General features: G+C 40.6%; 1 protein-coding gene across 1 annotated transcript; it reads left to right on the top strand.

Moving 5' to 3' along the window:
* Positions 1-3: 3 nt before the first annotated feature.
* On the top strand, positions 4-20,042 carry EAF2 (ELL associated factor 2). The gene is made up of 6 exons (XM_083153621.1): positions 4-257; positions 8,513-8,607; positions 10,879-11,015; positions 11,273-11,418; positions 14,882-15,106; positions 19,702-20,042. Exons 1-6 carry the CDS (start codon positions 155-157, stop codon positions 19,746-19,748), a joined length of 753 nt encoding a protein of 250 aa, XP_083009747.1. The 5' UTR covers positions 4-154; the 3' UTR covers positions 19,749-20,042.
* Positions 20,043-20,364: the final 322 nt, after the last annotated feature.

Here is a 20,364-nt window from a genome sequence, read left to right as displayed (position 1 = left end):
GATCAGACACTGGCAAATCAACGCGCGCATGTCCGCCTAGCAGCCAATGGGCGGCCGACCGGGTTCCTCCCCGCAGTAGTTGGCTTGTGGTGCTGCGCTGCCTGCTGGCGGAAGGCAGAACGGGTTCGGTGCCGGCGGCTGGTGCACCGGCAGGATGAATGGCGCAACCTGTCCCCTGTTTGACACGAAGGAGCGGGTTCTGAAACTCGGGGAGAGCTTTGAGAGGCAGCCCCGGAGCGGGTTCCACACTATCAGATGTGAGGAGGGGTATATCATGTGGTTATTGGGATACAGCTGGAGAGGAGACTGTCCTGCACCGATGGTGCCGTAACCCTTTGGGTGGAATGGTCTCTGATCTTTACCGTCCCCGACCAGGGTTGTCCGTAATTCATAATACAGCGCCGTATCCATTTATAAGTGCTCACTCAGCCTGGAAACTGGGCACTGGTGCCAGGCCGGGCTTACTAAAAGCCCCGTACACACTGCGGTCATAAATAATCCACAGTTTAAAAAAAAAAAAAATACACCGCTTTTATAGAGCTGTTGTGTGATAATACTTGTATTGTAGGTATGCATGTGTCATACAGGGCAGACTGGTGACTGGTCTCCAGAAGGATAGTATGCTGTTCCTGTCAGCTGGCTGCTTGTAGCTGGTTACTTGTGCTGCAGTTGACTGTCCTGTCTGCAGTGCTCACAAATTGTAGCTGACCGTCCTGTATGCTGGCTTTTGACTGTCCTTTATGTTGGCAGCTTGTACTGTCCCATCCTATATTCCATTTTCATTATTTTTGACTAATGAGCGCATTATAAAGAACTTGTTGTTTGCATGTGGGAGAGGTTGTCTTGTGTCGGCTGTAACTACAAGATGAGGTGTCAGTAGTTTCGGAGCAGCACATGTTACTGTCAGGAAACAGCTGTGTGGCTATGGTTTCTGGATGGTTAAATTAGAAGTGCATGCACTGCTGACTGACCCCAAAATACCCTCACTGTAGAGAACCCCTCAATTAAGGGTGATGTCCAACTGTGCTGAGTAACATGTTTTTACACTGACACTTTTTGTTGAGTAATAGGTAATGCTTTTAAATAGCAAAAAATCTTGGCTCTTCCTCATGGATAAATAGTTTTGTTGCATGCATGTACGGTAACTTTTTATTTGTTTTATAAAAATATATAGGCCGCTTTCATGCCATGAAAGCGGCCATTTTGTGTTGTCAGACAAAAACTTTAGTTTACAGTACCTATTCAATATGAATTAGTGACCTCATTGAGGTATTCAGCCCATGAAATGTTTATCATTCTACACTATAAGTGAAAGGTCCATTTAATTTGTCCCTAAAGGTTCTTATTAATTGCTGTATGCATGAAAGCATTCTCCCGTGTAGTTATAGAAATGCAGATGTTGCCTATAGCAACTAATCACATTTTACTAAACATTTATCTAGCACCTTTTTAGAAGACATTAGCTAGAATCTGACTTTAAAACTCCAACTTTAGTAAATATACCTCATAGGGTGTTTGGTGTTGGTGCTGGTGCAGAGTACAGTGTAAGTTGGCATAATGTGAATTCACACTCTGTACTCATGACAATTCATGCAGGTATATGTACTCATGCCACTCACATTTGCCTGTGCCTTTATGGGCTGGAGTGACCTTGTAAAGTAGGCCAACTATAGTCCGATCATCTTTGTGCAACTGTAAATACATGGAGACTGGCCAAAAACATATACTCCTCTAAAAGCTGTATTCTATTTAGGCGGTCAGTGCAGTCACAAGTAGTGGATTGTGATGATTTTCAGCCCTAGTGAACTGCTTGTTATTGGTGTTTGCAGATGCACATACAGTAGTATTCTGTGATTTGTATGGTGGTAGAAGCTAGACACATCGTTTTAGATATACAGTACTAACTTACAATTGCAGATCTCAAAGCTTTTTTATATAATTTTATATACAGTAAAGAATTAAAAAGGAAAATATACAGTTATTCCAAACTTTTACCTGCATATTACTTTTTTGGGGGGTAAGCATTATTGCTGTTGATGAGTTGCTGTGTTAAATGTAAACCATTTCTTATTGAAGCAACAGTGCAAAGAAAAAGGTGCTATTAATTCAAGCAAACATAAGGGTTATTGTATCATTTGCCATTGCACAAACTTTTATGACTCTTGTACTGTGTTTTTTAAAGGCTTTTTTTTTTTTCTCTTATTTAGATTCTTTCTACAAGTTGATATTTTAAAAATACATTTAATCAAAAAACTGTTAAACTCAATGAAAACATCCAATCTTTAAGCCCGACATGATGTTGATGTTGGGAATGAAGGGGTCGGTTTCAATTAATAGCAATTTCACAATAATTAAATAGCTCAGAAATTACTATCAATGGGCCAGATTCTCTAAGCTTCAAAAGTGATAAAATGGAGAGTGACAAACAGCCAGCCAATCAGCTCCTTCTGACATTTTTCAAACAGTCTGTGACATGGCAGGTAGGAGCTGATTGGCTGGCTGTTTATCACTCTCCATTTTATCACTTTTGAAGCTTATAGAATCTGCCCCAAAGTCTGCTCCAGAGAAGATGAAGTTCTGTAAGTAAAGTATTGTGGGCATTATAGATTTCTATTATATAGCAGTACAGTATAGATGGCTCGGTTATGGTATTGTGGATTGATGCATCTAGTTAGATAGTTGACATTGTCTAAAATGACAGTAATAAAAGTTAGACGCAAGCGTTAGGTTGACGGGAGTGTCAGGTTGACATGAGCTTTTTTTTTTTTGGTGGCTGTATGAACATGGACATGAAATAGTACATGAAAAAATAGTAGAAACTTGCGCCTCAGGACTGCAGCACAGTTATTACCAAGGTTACCACACCAAAGACAAGATTTACACAAAAAAATAGTAAAAACTGTTGGCCGTCCAAGATCAGCAGATAGCGAGAGGGAGATTTTTTTTCAAACCTCTTCTCATGCAATCAGCAAACATCCAGACGTTCTGGTCCAAACACACGGCAATGAGAGATTGGTCAGAAGGGCCCAGTTATATTTCCATACACAGTACCCAATCTGTGTTACTGACCTGTCTCCCCTGCCCTATTTGCATATAATCTTTCGGATCCACGACTGGTCCCACGTCCCCAAATGAATAGGGATTACCTTGGGTCTATGCCCTATATGCACATATAGGTATCTTTGATCCTCAGTCCAGGACACTTTATGACCAACACGAATGCTCCAAAGGTCCACAGGTAAAAAAGTATTTTATTCAGCAAAACACGAATCCAGATAAAAAATCCAACATCAAATACTTCGATAAAAAATGTAAAATAATGTCTCAAGGGATATACCTCTCTCCACCACCTCAACTCACCCGGGTAGCAGAGAATGAGGTGGGGCTGCCGTTTGGATGGAAAACTGGCACAAGGGTCCCTGGACAAAAAATGGTGTTAGTTCCTCCTCACCAACGCGTTTCGGGCCATAAAAAGGTTCCTTTTCAAGGTATGGAGGAAACCTCAGCAGATAGGGTTTATATACCCTGAGACATTACTCAGTTACAGGAATATGTATAAAACTAGGGCTGGAATTGAATCCGTTCTCTAGACAATTGATTACACAAACATTCAAAATAAATGAAAAAATTTCAGAATACATACTTATAGAATACATCCGTCATGATAATATAGACATGGACATCGAAAACATTTCATATAGTGTCAACAAAGTGATGATCTTTATGACCCTCCGGTCTGTATAGATTCCACGTCGGGCTGCTGTACTTAATGAGACGCCACTATTAACATAATGAGAAGCGGCATAGCGTTACTTCCTGGTTGGAATCTGGAAGTATATGTAGACGTCATTCCCAGCGCCAGTTGGACCGCACAATGACCCGTGTGGAACGCAAGCCGGAAACATGGCTAGTTATGGACGTCCTTTCCTGAAGTACTGGAACGCAAGCGTTATCCCGGAGTGGACCGCAGCCAGGGTGTTATTCTTTAGACAGATGTATTCAACACTTTGAATGCATATCATATGTATTCCATAAAATGTAGATCGACAACATAAAAAAGAAATAAAAACATGCTGTTAATTATACAGTAATTCAACTCCTACATAAAAAATAAAGTATATAGATTGTTATGATTGGACTTAAAGAAAGCATTTGAGTTCAAAGTCCACGTTAATACCTCTGGGCTCCAAGGTTTTTAACTCGTAAATTGACCGCATTTCAGTTTGAGAGTCTCAACTCTGTTGTTCACTCTCCAGTGCGGCTTCACAATTTTAATGCCACAGAAAGATTTTTTTAAATGGTCAGAAACGTTTTGGGATTCTAATACTTTTTTCACATTTCTGACATGTTCTGCCAATCGTACCTTTAACATTTGTTTCGTTTTTCCTACGTATTGTTTTGCACAGTTATTAAACAGTGTTTGCTATTGCAAGAAATAATAAGAACTGCCTGTGTGGGACGGTCACCCACAAGTCCATCAAGCGGGTGGCACTCTGATGAGCAAAAATGTAGACGACACAAGGTCTCGGTCAATTGTACAGCATTATTCATGTCTTGATAAAAGGGACCAGATCCCTGAAACGTTGACTGAGACCTTGTGTCGTCTACATTATTGCTTATCAGAGTGCCACCCGCTTGCTGGATATGTATGATGATTCAGTAAATATACTAATGCTAATCCTGTTCACCATTGCACTTTATCTTAGGTTGAATTTCAGGCATTAAAAAAGCTTGGTGATGATAAAAGTATCACTATCCGCCCTGCCAATAAGGGGGGCGGGATAGTGATACAAGACATTGAACAATAAAGCAGAGAAATCTATCGGCAATGGAGTAACGTGGATGTCTGCTAGGCTGAAGCGTGACCCTACAGAGAGATACCAACATGAACTTTTTGGGATAGTGGATGTAGCCTTGACTGTGGGTCTCATTGACCAGGGATTCAGTATTAAATCCTGGCGGTCGGGATCCCGGCGTTCAAAATCCCGACGCCGAAATCCTGACAAGGGGGGGACGTGGATCGCCCCCCCTTGCGGGCTAGCTGCGCTCGCCACGCAGCGGGCCCGGTGCCTCGCTACGCTCGGCACACTAATTTATTCTCCCTCCGAGGGTGTCGTGGACACCCTCGGAGGGAGAAAGTGTCGGGATTCCGGCATCGGGATTTTGAACGCCGGGATCCTGACTGCCGGGATTTACACTGCATCCCTTGACCAGAAATGTGCTGGTGCATTGAAGGTGATTAGCCCCCTCATTCCGGTGCTATACACCCTCCCTAAGTTACATAAGGACTCTGTGAATCCCCCTGGTTGACCGACTATCTCGGCCAGGGGGAGTGTTTACCAACCTACATCACAATTGTTAGACATGTTATGTCATGCACCTGGGAAATGCTACTGAACTAATTGAGCATCTACCACTATCTGTATGTATGTTATTACAGCCACATATTCTATGCTGTGACACTTATTTGAAAGATACCACAAGCTTCTTGAATCGCCTGAATAAGGTTGAGGACATCGAAGCACACACTATTATGTGTGTGATGGATGTCACTAGCCTATACACTTCAATTCCTCATGCTCCGGGGCTTGAGCACATGCATATGTTTCTCAGTGATCTTCCTGAAGGGTTTGGCTTTGATGTACAATTGTTTTTATCATTATTAGATCTGGTTCTTTAAATAAATTATTTCATCTTTGATGGTTATATGTACCTGCAGACATCCATATGTGCGATGGGAGCGGCGGTCGCCCCATCATATGCTGATGTGTATATGTTTGAATTAGAGCATGTAATGTTCTTTCAGCATAGATTCAGTCAGCATATCCGGATGTTCTGCAGGTACATAGATGACCTATTCATGTTGTGGAATGGAGGAGTGGAGTCGTTTGAGGCCATGATGGGAGAGATTAACAATATGGATTCCCCAATCAAATTCACTTTTAAGTGTAGTGCCTCTGAGATTGATTTTCTAGATGTGAATGTGATGCTTAATGACTCCATTTCCACTAAGGTTTTTTCCAAGCCTACCGACAGGAACACGTTGCTGCTAGCCAGCATCCACAACCCTCCACTGTTGAAAAAGGGTTTACCCTATTCGCAGATGGTAAGGGTAGCAAGAATCAGCAGTGATTGGTCACAACTGTCGTCTGAATTAGAAAAAGTTGTGACAAAAATTCCATGAGAGAGGGTATCCCCTCAAAAATCTATTGCAGTCTAAACAAAAAGCCCTGGGTTTGGATAGACAGGCCTTACTGAGTTCCAGCAATAAGAACAGATGCAAAGGTTTTCCCTATGATTTCAAATTATGACACCTCCAGTGCAGTCTTACCGATTGCGGCCAAAACGTTATGGCCATTGGTAGCCACAGACAAAGATCTTAGTTTTTTATCCGGAGTAAGACCTCTCAATTGCTATCGGAGGGGACGGAATCTAAGGGACTTTTAGTCCAATCAGACATTACAGGTTTTTCTAAGAATATTCCCGGAGTAGTTCAATTTAAGAAACCAGGTTGTTATAGGTGCGTCACTTGTGGATATCTAATTCAAGGGTCTAAATTTAAACATCCCCATATGTCCACTGAATGTAAAATCAGACATGTACTTACATGTGAAACACGGTACGTAGTCTATATAATTATCTGTCTTTGTGGCTACTATTATGTAGGGATGACGAGCCGTAAATTCACAGAACAGATGGTGACTCACCGTTCCTCTATTAAGGCAGCACTGGATGGTCGAGCAACCAGTGGTGTTGCATTTTAGGGAGCACAACCACCCATTGGGCGGTATTCAATGAGCCTGATTCGCCATATTTTTATGGCGAATTTGTGCTGTTTGGCAAATTTTTTACTAAAACGGTGAATCACCCTATTCAATGACCACATGGCGAATACATTTGAAGGTTTTTTTCGCCATGATTCACCGAGTAGCAATCGCTATCTTTTTATGGAGAAGTGGAATGTGAACTTTTAAAATAGTGTTTTGTTTTTTACATTTGGTGTCAAAAAATCAGGAATTTTATTCTGAGGAGGGGCATGCTATTTTTATTCATGTGCTGTAAGCACATGAATATATATTTAATAAAAAAAAAAAAATAATAAAATATATATATATATATATATATATATATATATATATATATATATATATATATATATATATATATATATATATATATATATATATATATATTTATATATTTATTTATATATTTTTTTTTTTTTACACAGCAGCCAGCAGGGGGCGCCGGAGCCGAGCCGCTCATTACATATCCATATATTCACTGCACCCGATCGTTACGACATGTAAAAAGGATTCGCTGCACCTCGCAGGTATTCACATTGAATACCGCCCATTGTGTTCTCTGAAATATCAGATGAACGACCACGTACCTGAGTCTCCTAGGGGTGGAGACCGGTTTAAGAAATTGCTTAGAATGGAAGCATCTTTGATTTATAGGCTGCACACAGTGGCCCCCAGGGGTCTAAATGAAAGAATTATTTGGAATGATTTAACATAAATAATAAGATAGTTTTCTAACTGTGGATTAAAAAGTTAACAATTAAGTTGTATTATGTTTACATCTTTCACTGTAATTGTTGTAATGTTAATCTGTGTTTTTAATTGTTAGGTGAATGGTCTCCCTCCTTACACACAGATCTGGTGCTGAGCGTGTTGACTGTGGTTGACGGTTGTCATGGTAGCCCTGCAGCGTACTTTGTGTGCAGTCGCGGCTTTATAGCCGGACATTCGCAGTGAAGCGTTGGTTGGTATCCATGGTAATCTAAGGTGCACGTCGATGAGAACAGTCTCTGGCGACGGCACACCTGGTTCAGCCAGCCGGGCAGCAAAGCGGTGATTAGCGTGTGGGAGGGTACCTTCATATCCTTTTTAAGGTGAGCACTTGTATTGTTGTATGTTTGCACATGTCCTCCTGAAGAGGGGGTGTAACTCCCCGAAACCTTGAGGTGAATAAACTTGAAATTTCACTATGCTGCAGTGCCGTGCTGATTCTCTACATCTGTGGGGGTCCGTGATTATTTATACGTGTGTGTGTGTGTGTGCGCGTGCATCTAAATCTTTTTTTTTTAATTGGTTGACCAAACTGGATAGCATGTGGAAAAGAAAGCTGAGATACATTGGTAAATTCACATAAAAACATAATTATTTTTGATGCTCCCCAGTTAATTAAATTTTCCATCAACACAACACTTCAGCATTACATGTCTCATATAATTTGACAAATTTAGAAAAATTAAATATGGCATGTGAAATTCTACTATTTAAACTACTCCTAGTACATTTTTATTTATTGGGAGAGAGGAGTACAGTGTCCCAACATTTCCATGCATATTCACCTGCGCTGGGAGGCGCACAAAATAAACATGACTTTAATGACCCTTTTTTTTCTTTTTCTTTACGGGTGTACGCTCTCTTATTGAAAACATTTACTCACAGCACTCCTTACAATATTTTAAATATTTTATATAGTTTGTTTCTTTACTCGCTAGATGACTTCAAGCCAGCCTCAATTGATACGTCTTGTGAAGGGGACTTGGAAGTTGGTAAAGGAGAACAGGTGACGATTACACTACCTAATCTTGAGGTGAGCATCATGTCTCTAGAACGATCACTCTATGCCATGCTTGTCCAAACTATGGCCCTCCAGCTGATGTGAAACTACAAGTCCCATCATACCTTGCCACAGTTTTGCTATTAGGGAATGCTAAAACTATGGCAAGGCATGCTGGGATGAATAGTTTCACAACAGCCGGAGGACCACAGTTTGGACATGCCTGCTCTATGCGTGGTACTTATTCATTTTAGTCATACATAAGCGATCTTTGTATACAAAACTTATACCATTGTATTCTTTAATACTATACAGAAATTACATGATATAAGATCTAAACCTGTATGAACATTATTAATGCAGAAAACCGGGGTTGAGTTTCCACACTCGACTCCTAGATGTGATCAAGGCTGATATCAGTTGGAGGTGATACTTTATTAAATAAACCAACTACCATGAAATAATCTATCCAAAGTGAGTTGATAATTTTGAGGGGTTGGTGGTGCTCCCTGAGTCAGAAGAAATGTACAAAGAAAATACTTTGGGGCACTGTTACATAGTATGTGGGCTGGTAGAAGAAGTGAGAGTCCACATCGAATAACAGTATCATACAGTAGTTGGAGCAATAATGTCTTAAACATAAGAACTTGTGTGGTTCTAGATCTTAAAATGTAACTTTTATTGCAAAATTATATTTTAAAAATACAAGTGCTCGGCTTAAGGCCACAATCGTATCCAAATTGTGTGACCTCTCTGTAGTCAAGAGTCAATCATGAGTTTTATAATGGGATGCTATATCCTCTTACTATAATAGGGATTTTAATATGGAACGGTAGAACATGATTCGGGAGGTGGCGGAGATGTGTTTAGAATTTTCCTCTCCACCCACACCTAGACAGTGCTGAGAGGGTGGATGTGCCTGTGTGCCCCCCTCATGGTACTCTAATTGCCTAAAGCGCCTGTTGGAGTTACCTATAGGTTCTGAGCTGCTGTACCATCCATAGAAATGGAGGCAATTAAGCTCAGAGTTCTGGAACCGTAGTGAATTTTCAGTGACTGCTGCGGTAGTGGCGTGGTCTTCGGTAACATTTGGAAGATCTTGTAATATCAATCTTGTTTCAAATTATTAAGTCACCTATTAAGGTTTTATGCCCCGTAAATATGTTTCTTGGCAAAAAGTGGTGCTACCTACCGTGTTTTCCCGATAATAAGACACTGTCTTATTTTATTTTTTTCATCAAAAAACACCATAGGGCTTATTTTCAGGGTAGGGCTTATCCTAATCAACCATGCCCCCATTCCTGCCTTCACAGCCCCCATTCCTCCTATTAAAGTACCATGCCCCCAGTCCTCGTTTCAGAGCCCCCATTCCTCGTTTTAAAGTACCATGCTCCCAGTCCTGCTTTCACAGCCCCGTTCCTCCTTTTATAGCACCATGCCCCCAGTCCTGCTCCTCACTTTCCAGTTCTTCTTGTTTTGTGTCTGCGCCGCTGCTCCCGCCGTGTACAGAAGCCGTGTGATGTGCACGGTGACATGTGCAGGGCGTAGTGCATTCCTGGGACCAGGGGCTTCAAAGGCTTCTACAGTACAGTACAGTACTGTACAAGCAAGGCTGCGGTGAAGGGGGTTAGCGGGGATGGAGATGGGGGTCATAGAAGTTAGGAAAGAAGAGATCGTAGAGATGTGATGGGTGCAATTGGAGCAATCCTTGCTTCCTTTATTGTCTTTTCATATCAACATTTAAAGTATCAATTAAATCTTTCCCAAATTGGAAAAAAAAATGTTCTGTTCTTTATAGTGGGAAGTTTCTAATGTAACTTATGTCTTAAACATTGTGTGTTACACACATGACAGCAGTTGAACATGGATCTAGTCCAGGTTTTGGTTGAGGTCAGGAATGAACTGCAGCTACGTTGATTAGTAGCACCTGTTAGCTGCTTCTGAGAATACTATCTTGTACACCAAGATAATGCTCCTGATGCTGGATAACCCGGCCGGTTAAATTAGGAACCATTGGAGTTTATACCGTTATTGTTTGTCAGTACATAGAAATTCTGTAACCTGCAGTGAATAGCTAGTATAACCATTTGAGTAACCTTAACTGCTGAAGAAATACTAAAACCTGCTGTTGAAACCTCTGCTGGAATATTTTAAGATCTTGACCTGCTGTTCATAGTTTGTCACAGTATGATATGCATTTGATATCCAGGGATAATGTGGGTTTCCCATTTGTAACCCATTTTCTATGCGTTTATCACAAACTTGTAGTGATTGCAATGACCAATAAATGATATTTCATTGCAGGGATCCACTACTCCAGTCACTGTATTTAAAGGGTCAAAGCGACCATACCTGAGGGAATGTATACTTATTGTAAATCATGACACTGGCGAGTGCCGGCTGGAGAAGCTGAGTAGTAATATCAGTGTGAAAAAGACCAGGTATGTTGTGTAACCTTTTGGTAATCTGTTGCAGCAGGCGTGTGGTTTCTCTTGTATGCGGGAAGATAAGTGAGGGTGCATTCTATTCTTGCTATCCTTTTTTGTATTCCTTTTTAATACAGCTTCCTATGTTGTGAGCACCCCATTTACTGGCAGGGAATACTCACTATTCAGACCTAGCAGAGAGTATCCCAGGGCACTGTGAATACCTAGTGTGTATCTATAGTATACAAGTCTTTATTTCCCATTCATTCCAGAGCTGAAGGAAGCAGCAAGATACAGTCCCGTATTGAGCAGCAGCAACAACAGATGCGAATTGCAACAAAGACACCAACACCTGGCAAAAACTCTTCCCCACTGGGAAAACTGTCTCCCACCTCCCCTATGGATGACATTGAAAAGGGTAAGTTTTAATGATCTCTCCATTTCAATAGCTGTGCACATGGTTATTTATCCAGATTATCAACACTTCCAATAATCAAGTTTGTTTTGGCAGTCTGCATGCAGGGACATCAAGGAGTGCATTCAGTAGCTCAAAAAGCAGAAGGGGTTTTTTATGTTGAAAGGGTGTCATCCATTTTAGATATGATTATCCATTTAGTCGAGATCGACCTTCGGACACCCGATGGATCAATGTTCGTCATGTCATTCTGTCTCTTGTTTCTTTCAAGCTCTTCATTTGCATTTTAGTAAGAGACAGCAGGATTTGAGCAAGCCTACATCCACATACGATCTGTGGCTAGTGCCACAATCTCCTTGCCAGGTTCCTTCATAAACTGTGTGCACAAGTATTCCTTGAATTGATGGCAAAAGGTGGTGAAACAAAATATTGATTTGATTTAGATCTCTCTTCCGTTCATTAACTTTGCATTTTGTTCATTGATTTAAAAAAAAAAAAAACCCTAGGAACACCTTTTTTTTTTTGGAAGAATCGTTCCTTTTACAGCATTTATTCCACAAACTTTAGCAGTTTCTGCAAGCTAGGTGCCCCATCATCTCAATCGAGAACAGAAAGAGAACATCCAGGAAGTTTGTCATCTACCATATAATACAGACCTGACCCCAGATGTCGTTTTTGTGTTCCCACAAATCTGTGGGTGGGATTCGTTTTGAGTCACCGGAAGCTAACAAGTAGAAGGCACACCTGCTTCAGAATGGTCCATCAGCTTCACCAAGTGGTTTATGCTTAAACAACTTTGCATTAACTCCTCTGGTGAATACTTTGAAACTGTTTTATTGTTTTGTAAATAGAATACCTTTGTGTGTATCCGGAAACTTAGGGGGGGATTTTCTAAGATGTGTATTCTACTTCACATGTGATGTTGCTATGGGCAACCGATCAGATCCTGTCTACTATCTTCGAGAGGATGCTAAATAAATAAGAAGTATATTCTGATTGGCTGCCCATAGCAATATCACATGTGATGTAGAATACACATCTTAGTAAATTACCCCCTTAATGTACACATCTCTATACTTCAGTGTGTATTTTCTTACACATCACATGCTATTTGCACCATTAAAGATATGCATTTCCTGAGGTATCCACATGTATTCATTCTAAGAATACACCTAGAGAGAGCAATACATTTTTTGGCTCTTCACATTGTGCATGTATCTTCATCAGATTCTGTTCTTTTATTGGACATGTGAAAATAGTTGAGAAACAGTCAAATGCACAAACATTTTAAGCAGCCTATGAAGGAAACACTGCCAAGGTGTCCCCACAGCAAATGAGCTCAAAGTGATGTACAGAATCGTTGTCAAATAGTGTGTTCTCTCCACCGGCGCTTGTCCCCAATATAATCAATACGTCCCTACTGTATGTGGGGCGTATCCGCATTCACTGCCTCTGAATGGGGGGCAAATTACTGACACTCTCCAGACAATAGGTGTAGTATTATAAGCAGGTAAAATGGATATAAAATGTGGAACACAATTAGCAGGTTGTTAAAAGGACAAAAGGCGGACTCTTTTTTTTTTTTTTTTTTTTTATGGTTGGAGAACTGTATCGCATAGGGAAAAAATAGCGGTCTGTGTTCCCGGTATACCATCCTCCAGAGGCCTTTCTCAAGGAGACTGTAACACAAGTTTCCTTGTTACCTTTTTTGTGCAATCAGAGGATTTCTACCTAGACAAGATAGGATGCTGCATGGCACAATAGGCTGAGCCTATTTTCATCCAGCACACATTACATACATCTCTGTGCGAACATGAGCCATTCAGAAACCCTAGTTATGCCAGCTATTAGCAAAGTTGAGCGCAGCTACATCTGTATAGATCTATACACCAGTGTCTCTTCATACTTCATTGTGACATTCTTGCCAATCGGTCCCTCTCGATTTATAACTATGTGTGTGTGTGTTTTTTTTTTTTTTTTTCTTGTTTTCTGTAAAGTATATATGTACTTAAATATAACACTGTTCAATGGTGGATAGTTCACTTTAACCCCATCTTGTTGCTGATTGAAACTAACCGCTGAAACTGGATTGGACTTTTAAAAACGGCATGAGTTTAACCACAAACCATGGTTAATCTGAGGAAACTGCCATGACCCAGAGCGGAGAGAGGGCCCCATAATACAGCAGTCCAGTGTCCAATATATGCTTCCATTCCAGCCAGACGCCGTCCCTCCAGAGTGACCAATTGGCATGCAAGCCTCTGGAGCCGCTGATTTGTGGTAACTGTTATACTACAGCTGGCAATTGCTGAGCGCATATATAGTACAATAGTGATAGAAGAGAAATAGTGTGCAAATAGCAGCCAAACTGATGCAACGCCCGAAAGGTCTCCTTACACCCTTCAACAAAGTAGCATGTAAACCAAGAGAATTGGAGCATATGACGTATCTGGAGCTTAAATAAGGATTCTCGTGCTGTACTTATTTCATCCATCAGATCGTCATGACCTGAAAATATAAAATATATATCTCATGGTGTAGTACAACACAAAAATGTAATATATTTCATGACATTCAGAAACATTTGAAAAATGTAAAACATGAAAGGCATAAAATGATGTCCGAGTTGAACCGGGTAATTACCAGATAGAGAGAACTGCAGAACACTGTTCACTATGAGCGTGCGTCAATGTAGGGGAGCAGTTGCTCAAGACTATTTAGGATGTTTGCACATATCACCGCTTCCATAATTGTGGTTTTCTGCTTACAATTTGAGTATATACATACCAGACTTTACCACAATGTGCTTTGAATGCTTGCGTTTTTCTTTATGAATATGTGCTTGAAAAATGTTTTAAGCAGTCTCTGAACTATTTATGTGATATGTAGTTACCAGTAAACTAATTGGGAGCAGCTGTTGTCTGATATCTATTAATTGGTGGACAGCGTATATTACTGTTAATAATTCTGATTTATCATAGATTTTTTTATATATATATATATATATATAGGCTGTGTGGGGTTCGCTGCGGCACAAAGTCAAGTCAGCTTTGCAAAAAAATTCAATTTACTGTGTACAACACATGTCTCTGTGCCCACAGAGACATGTGTTGTACACAGTAAATTGAATTTTTGCAAAGCTGACTTGACTCCGTTTGTGCCGCAGCGAACCCCACACTACTGGCACCATGGCTATTTTCACTGATTCCTTGGAATTTATTGTTCAGCATTTTTCCATTGATTTACGAACACTGCGTTCTTACATAACAGAACAGTTTATTTTATGTGCATTAGAGGACCGTGACATTTCCAATACTATCCTTTCTTACAATTCAAGTATCAGCCTGATTCTCATTTTGTAGCCGCTCCTCCATATATAAAAGCCATATTGCTGTTGCCTCTGAAAGTTCTCTAGGAGCAGTAAACCTTTTACAATATTGATCCATTTGTTCTTATTTCTCTGCAGAGTTGATGGCGGAGGCCAGTGTTATTGACCAAATGAGCAGCTCCGATAGTTCATCGGAGTCAAAGAGCTCCTCCTCTAGTAGTGCTGACAGCTCCAGTGAATCTGAAGATGAGGGAAGCAAGTCTTCCCACCCGCCATCCATGCCACAACTGCACCAATCCTCTACCAGCATTGAAAGCGGACAAAAGACTCAGGACAATGGCGGCCAGCTGATGAGTACACTGAGTGAGTGCTTACCATTAACCCTTGTGTTTTGCAGTTTGAGCACGAGCTCTTCTCTTGCTTTAAATATCTGTCTACGGGGTCTGGCTTATTTCATGTAAGCAGCCTACAGAACCTGTTCTTCAAGGGGGGGGGGGGGTGGTTGCTGGGGTTGCTTGTAAAAGTGTATCTGGTTGGTCAGGCTCCAATTTAGATTACAGTTTATTAGTAATCTACTTACCTATATTATGTTTTGACTTTGTGTGGGATTATGCCGTCTGGGTGGGAGAGTCTGGAATTTTTAGTACTATTACATTATATAGAGTTCAGCTTTGGACAACATTTCATTCCTGGTCACATGATCTTTACAAACAAAAGATATTCAGGCTACATCAAACATTTTCTTTTTCCCTTTATGGTTTAATATGGACAGCGCTTTGGCAATGCTCGGCACCCTGTCTGGTTAATAGTAGCGCCAAAAATGGGGGTGGTGCATACTACCTCGGTCATCCAGATCACTTGCTTGCATCTATATATGCAGGGAATCGCTGACTGCAGCAGGTAATGTGTGCAGTTTCTGGGTAAAACAACTTACCACACTGCTTTAATCTCCCATAAGGTCTGTAATAAGCCAGGAATTAGTGCTAATGTATCTAGTTAATTTTTGTTCTGCATTATGGTGATCAGTGTTTGCAGAAATTTGTTTAAAAAAATTTCATCATTCAGTAGCTGGTCTTAGTAATCTTCATTTAATGTATAGAATAGGAGCTAGGTTACCTCTGTGTAATGGTCACCGGTTCTTTCAGAAATGTGGATCACTGGGAGGTATGAGCATTTCTGTGCTGAAGTACTGTGGTTTGACTTTTTATTTCCACAAGTGAATAACTGTGCACCTGTTTGTTTATATGTGCAGCTTTTACCTTGTCTTTTTGCACCATAAGTTACATTTGCCAGATTGATCTGCTGCATAAAAGTAAACCGCAGATCAGTCTGCAGCACAGTGACAATCCAGTGCCTTGCTCCCTCAATGGAGGAAGTGATAACAGAGGTCATCCTGGGGAAGGCATCCTTTCTAATCCTCTCTTCGCCAACCATTTTGCGCACCACTCTTTTCATGGTGCCTGCCAAAGGGTTCCATAACAAATTAAGCAGCACAATTTCCTGTGCTTCCTAGCCCCATCACAATGTCTAAGACCGTTTAGAGAAAAATACATCATTTGGTGACTCGTTCGTGCCAGGCATCTCATGAGGCTAGATGTATGAGGACACTTCTGTATGAGATGAGCTCTCTTGCTGCACCATTTGTAGGTTTATGTACTTTTTCAGACTGAATTGAATCCATTTATTGTGGCTCCAGCTGCCTCCAAATCGACCTTCCTCCCCTCCTTTACGTGATCCTAAAGGTCAGAACTTCTTCCTTTTTTTTTTTTTTTTGTTCTCTACGGGACAATATCCATCTCTTGGGTGAGAAGCTTTATGACTCAAGGTTGTATTTTGGAGTTCTAGGTATTTTGAGGCCAGTTCTCTACAACAAGTTTACCTTAGGACAGTCATACCTTTTGATAAAGTGGTATTTTAGACAGCGAAAGGCGTCAGGTCAACTAGTGGACCTAGACTTTGTTCACCTTATGTTGCTATGTACCCGGACAAGGCTGCCCTTCATCTTTATTGGATTACAATTGGACTATATCATCACATCACCTACACTGCACTCCATGTGGACTCTTGCTGCAATGCTTTCTTTAAATTGATTAATTTCCTCCAGCAGCTTGGTAACTATTTGCAGGAACACTCACATCATCTGAGTTGCTACCCTCTGCACCATTTGGCCATTAAAAAACATCACCCACTTTCTGGCAGCATAATAGGAACGGGCCTATATCAGCGACTCCCTCCAACCCAATGCAGGTCCACTATATACCAACAATTTATCGGTTTTTTTGCATCCTTGTTTTTATTTGTTACTATATATACTATTTCTTTATGAAATTTTATAATATTAAAATGTATTGGTTTTTTTTGCACCACTTATCTCTTTTTTTCCCCTTTGCTGTTCAAAGCCTCTGTTACAGGACATTGGAAGCCATTCATATAGTCTGCAAGGTTTCTGTAGATCCAGAAACCTTGCTAATAGATGCATTGTCTGTTCCATGGAAGTTTCCCTTAATAGCCTCTTTCCACCAAGGTCAATGCCTCGAGTACTCTGCAAGTTAAAGCTAGAATACAGGTCATATCCATAATGGTTGTTTTGGATTGACCATGTTGTGCATGGTATGCAGACTGTTGTCTGTGGATCCCCCTCTGCATCTTACGGTCAGGCCTGAGCTTCTCACTCAAGATCCTTTCCTGTACCTGGGTCTATCTCTACTGGCTTTGACAGGGTGGTTGTTGAGAGAACCCTCCTGTTGTACAGTACAGGGGCTTTTCTGATGCTATTGTGTGCATTATAATTTGCATAAAGTTTCTGGTAAGGCCTATCATCAGTCCTTTTTTTTTTCTTTTTCTTTTTTAATACATTTTTTTTGATCATTGTTAGTGAATTTACTTTGCTTGTTCAATCAGGAAGGAGAATTAAGTGGTTTTCCACCTTTTTACAGGTTCAGATTTTTCCACCAGGAAAGGCACAGTCTCTTTCCCCAAGGTAAAGGGATCATCACTTTCATTATTTCCAGTAAAACATGGCTGTTATTCCTTTGGTGCAGCCGTGTTTCCAGGGGCGGTGCTTTACATAAAACCTCTAGTTTATGTATTTGGTTGCCCCTTGGTATTTGGTTATGGTCCTGGCCCTGTGGTATTTTCAGAGTGATCTCTTTTTGAAGCTTTGGACTCAATGGACCTACGGAGACTTACATGGAAGTCTGTATTCCTCCTGGCTATATTTTCTGACCAAAATTTCTGTAAGTCTCTTGTCTCGAAGTCAGTTTCTGATCCTACTCCCAGGGAGAGCAGTGCTGTCCAGTGGAATGTATTTACCCCTGAAGATGGTCTCCAAAGTTGGCAGACATTGTTTTTTTTGCCTAGTTCTGATAGCTAGGAATTGGCCAGTGTGTCTTCTTTTTGCAGGCTCTTGGGGATATGTCACATCTTCAGGTTAACCCAACCTGAAGGTGTGGCTGATTACCCCATGCTTTTGGATGGGGTGGGAGAAACAATATCAAACACCAGATACTATATATTGGTGCATTGCATGTGCTGTTGGCTGGTCATACAGGTCATTTAATGTGTACTCTGCTTAAGATTTATATCAATCCAGATCATGGTGCCTTCACTTCCAATGGACAATCAGCGGTGTCCGGTTTCATCTCTGGCTTGGACATAGCGTGGTATTGTGGTGTATAGCTGGACAAGACTGAGGCCTTCAAATACACCACAGGTTCTTTACCCATCTTGTACTCTGAGATCTCTGAGATCATTAAGTGTGGTTAGTCAAAGCACACTTGCTATGCAGATTCAAACTGTTATCCGCCAGGCCTGCTATTTGGCAAACCTTCCACTTCCAGACTTGCCGATGACCCACCAGACCCAGTCAGTTGGAACATCTTGGGTGGCTCAGTGGTGCAGCTTTGCAGAGCATTAACCCATTATGTGCCATTGCATATTTCCGATGGCACTGGTAAAGTAGACAAATGTGGCCCTAAGTAACCCCCCAATGGTTTTTAGTTTGTTTTTAGTACATAAAGAATTGTAGCAAAATGCAATATTTTAATGGCCTGTCATACAGTCTTTGCATTATTTATTTTTTTAACTAATGGATCATAAATGTTTAAATAGATTTTTCTACCTTCACCTCTTCACAAATGCTCTGTGCTGGACACAGCACAAGTACAGTCCCTCCCATAGACTGTACAAGAAAATTAGGTTTTAGTTCTTACCTGATGAAATCCTTCTCTGAATTCAATTGTAGACACTGGATCCTGCCTTTTACTTTTTGTCTGGCATTGTCTCTTTTTTTCTTTTGTATGGAGTTCTAGGCCCACTGGGGTTGCATTCTGTTCTCCCACAACTATGTCCTTTTGGGCATTGTGATTGGTAACTGGCTATTTAGGGCAGGGATTATGCTATAGGGCAGGAGGAGCCTCTGCTATCCGCTTTAACTGCTAATAGCCCACCATCCTGCAAATAACCACCTATATCTAGTGTTTCTTGAGTGTCCTCCATGGAACTTGGAGAAAAGCATCAATCATATAGAATAAGAACTGCAATCCCGTTATTTGTTCAGCCAGTGAATAGAGTAACCTTGACTTGGTTTGTTTGTTTTGCTATATTACTTTTATAGAGGTTGGGTAATTTTATTTAGGGCATTGGTGTCTCCTTGATAACTTTATTCTAAACTTCTTAATGAATCTGCTGTGGGGAGATCCTTGCACTATTTAGATTTTGATCATTTTCCTTACATTTGTGTTAGACCAGGGCTGGGCAACACCGGCCCTCCAGATGTTAATGAACTACACATCCCAGGATGCTTTGCATTAGTTTTGCTATGTGTCCATGCTGAAACTGATGCAAGGCATGCTGGGATGTGTAGTTAATCAACATCTGGAGGGCCGGTGTTGCCCAGCCCTGTGTTAGACTGTATTAATTATATATAATATAATTTATTTTATTTTTTTGTCTTTCAGGAAATGATCTACAGTTAAGTGAATCTGGCAGCGACAGTGATGACTAAGTCCTGGAGGGACATGTTTATTTTCCACATTCTATTAACTCAGTATTTGTTTTGCACTAGATCTTCTTATTGACTGACTGAGGTGAATGATTTGCTACAATATTTGATACATGATCTGTTTATCATATCGGTGCAGTCATTGCCCCTCTATCTGCTGCCTTGAACAGTCACTGCCTTTTTCTTCTTGGACTTTCAGGATGACCATGTTGCTATATTTAATTTTTCTCTTTTAACTTTCATCAACTGTTCTAAAGCAATACAATCTTATCAGAATAAAATGCACATTACTTGGTACCGTTGATGTATGCGGACTCATTCCAGTGAGGAAAAGTATTGGTATATTTGGTGGAGAAAAAAAGCAAAACTATTTTTTTTTTCTAAGAAACATTTCATCTCTGTTGGGGATGAATATATAACTTTCATCTCATGTAGACCTCCAGAAATTCACCAAGATAATGTCAATAGAACTACAGGAGCTTTTGTAAATGGCTGGTAGTAATAATGATTTTAAGCAGTTTGGAAGATGACTTTACCAGTATCAGTTATCAGTAAAGAACAAAGCCTGCCCAGATCACATCCTCTATTTGCACTGACCTGGTGTAGTGTGTTTCTTTTC

Source organism: Crinia signifera, chromosome 7 (genome assembly GCF_055691185.1).
Source record: "Crinia signifera chromosome 7, ASM5569118v1, whole genome shotgun sequence".
Lineage (NCBI taxonomy): Eukaryota > Metazoa > Chordata > Amphibia > Anura > Myobatrachidae > Crinia > Crinia signifera.
Note: the sequence above shows the minus strand (reverse complement) of the source record. Positions and strands in the feature narration are given on the sequence as shown.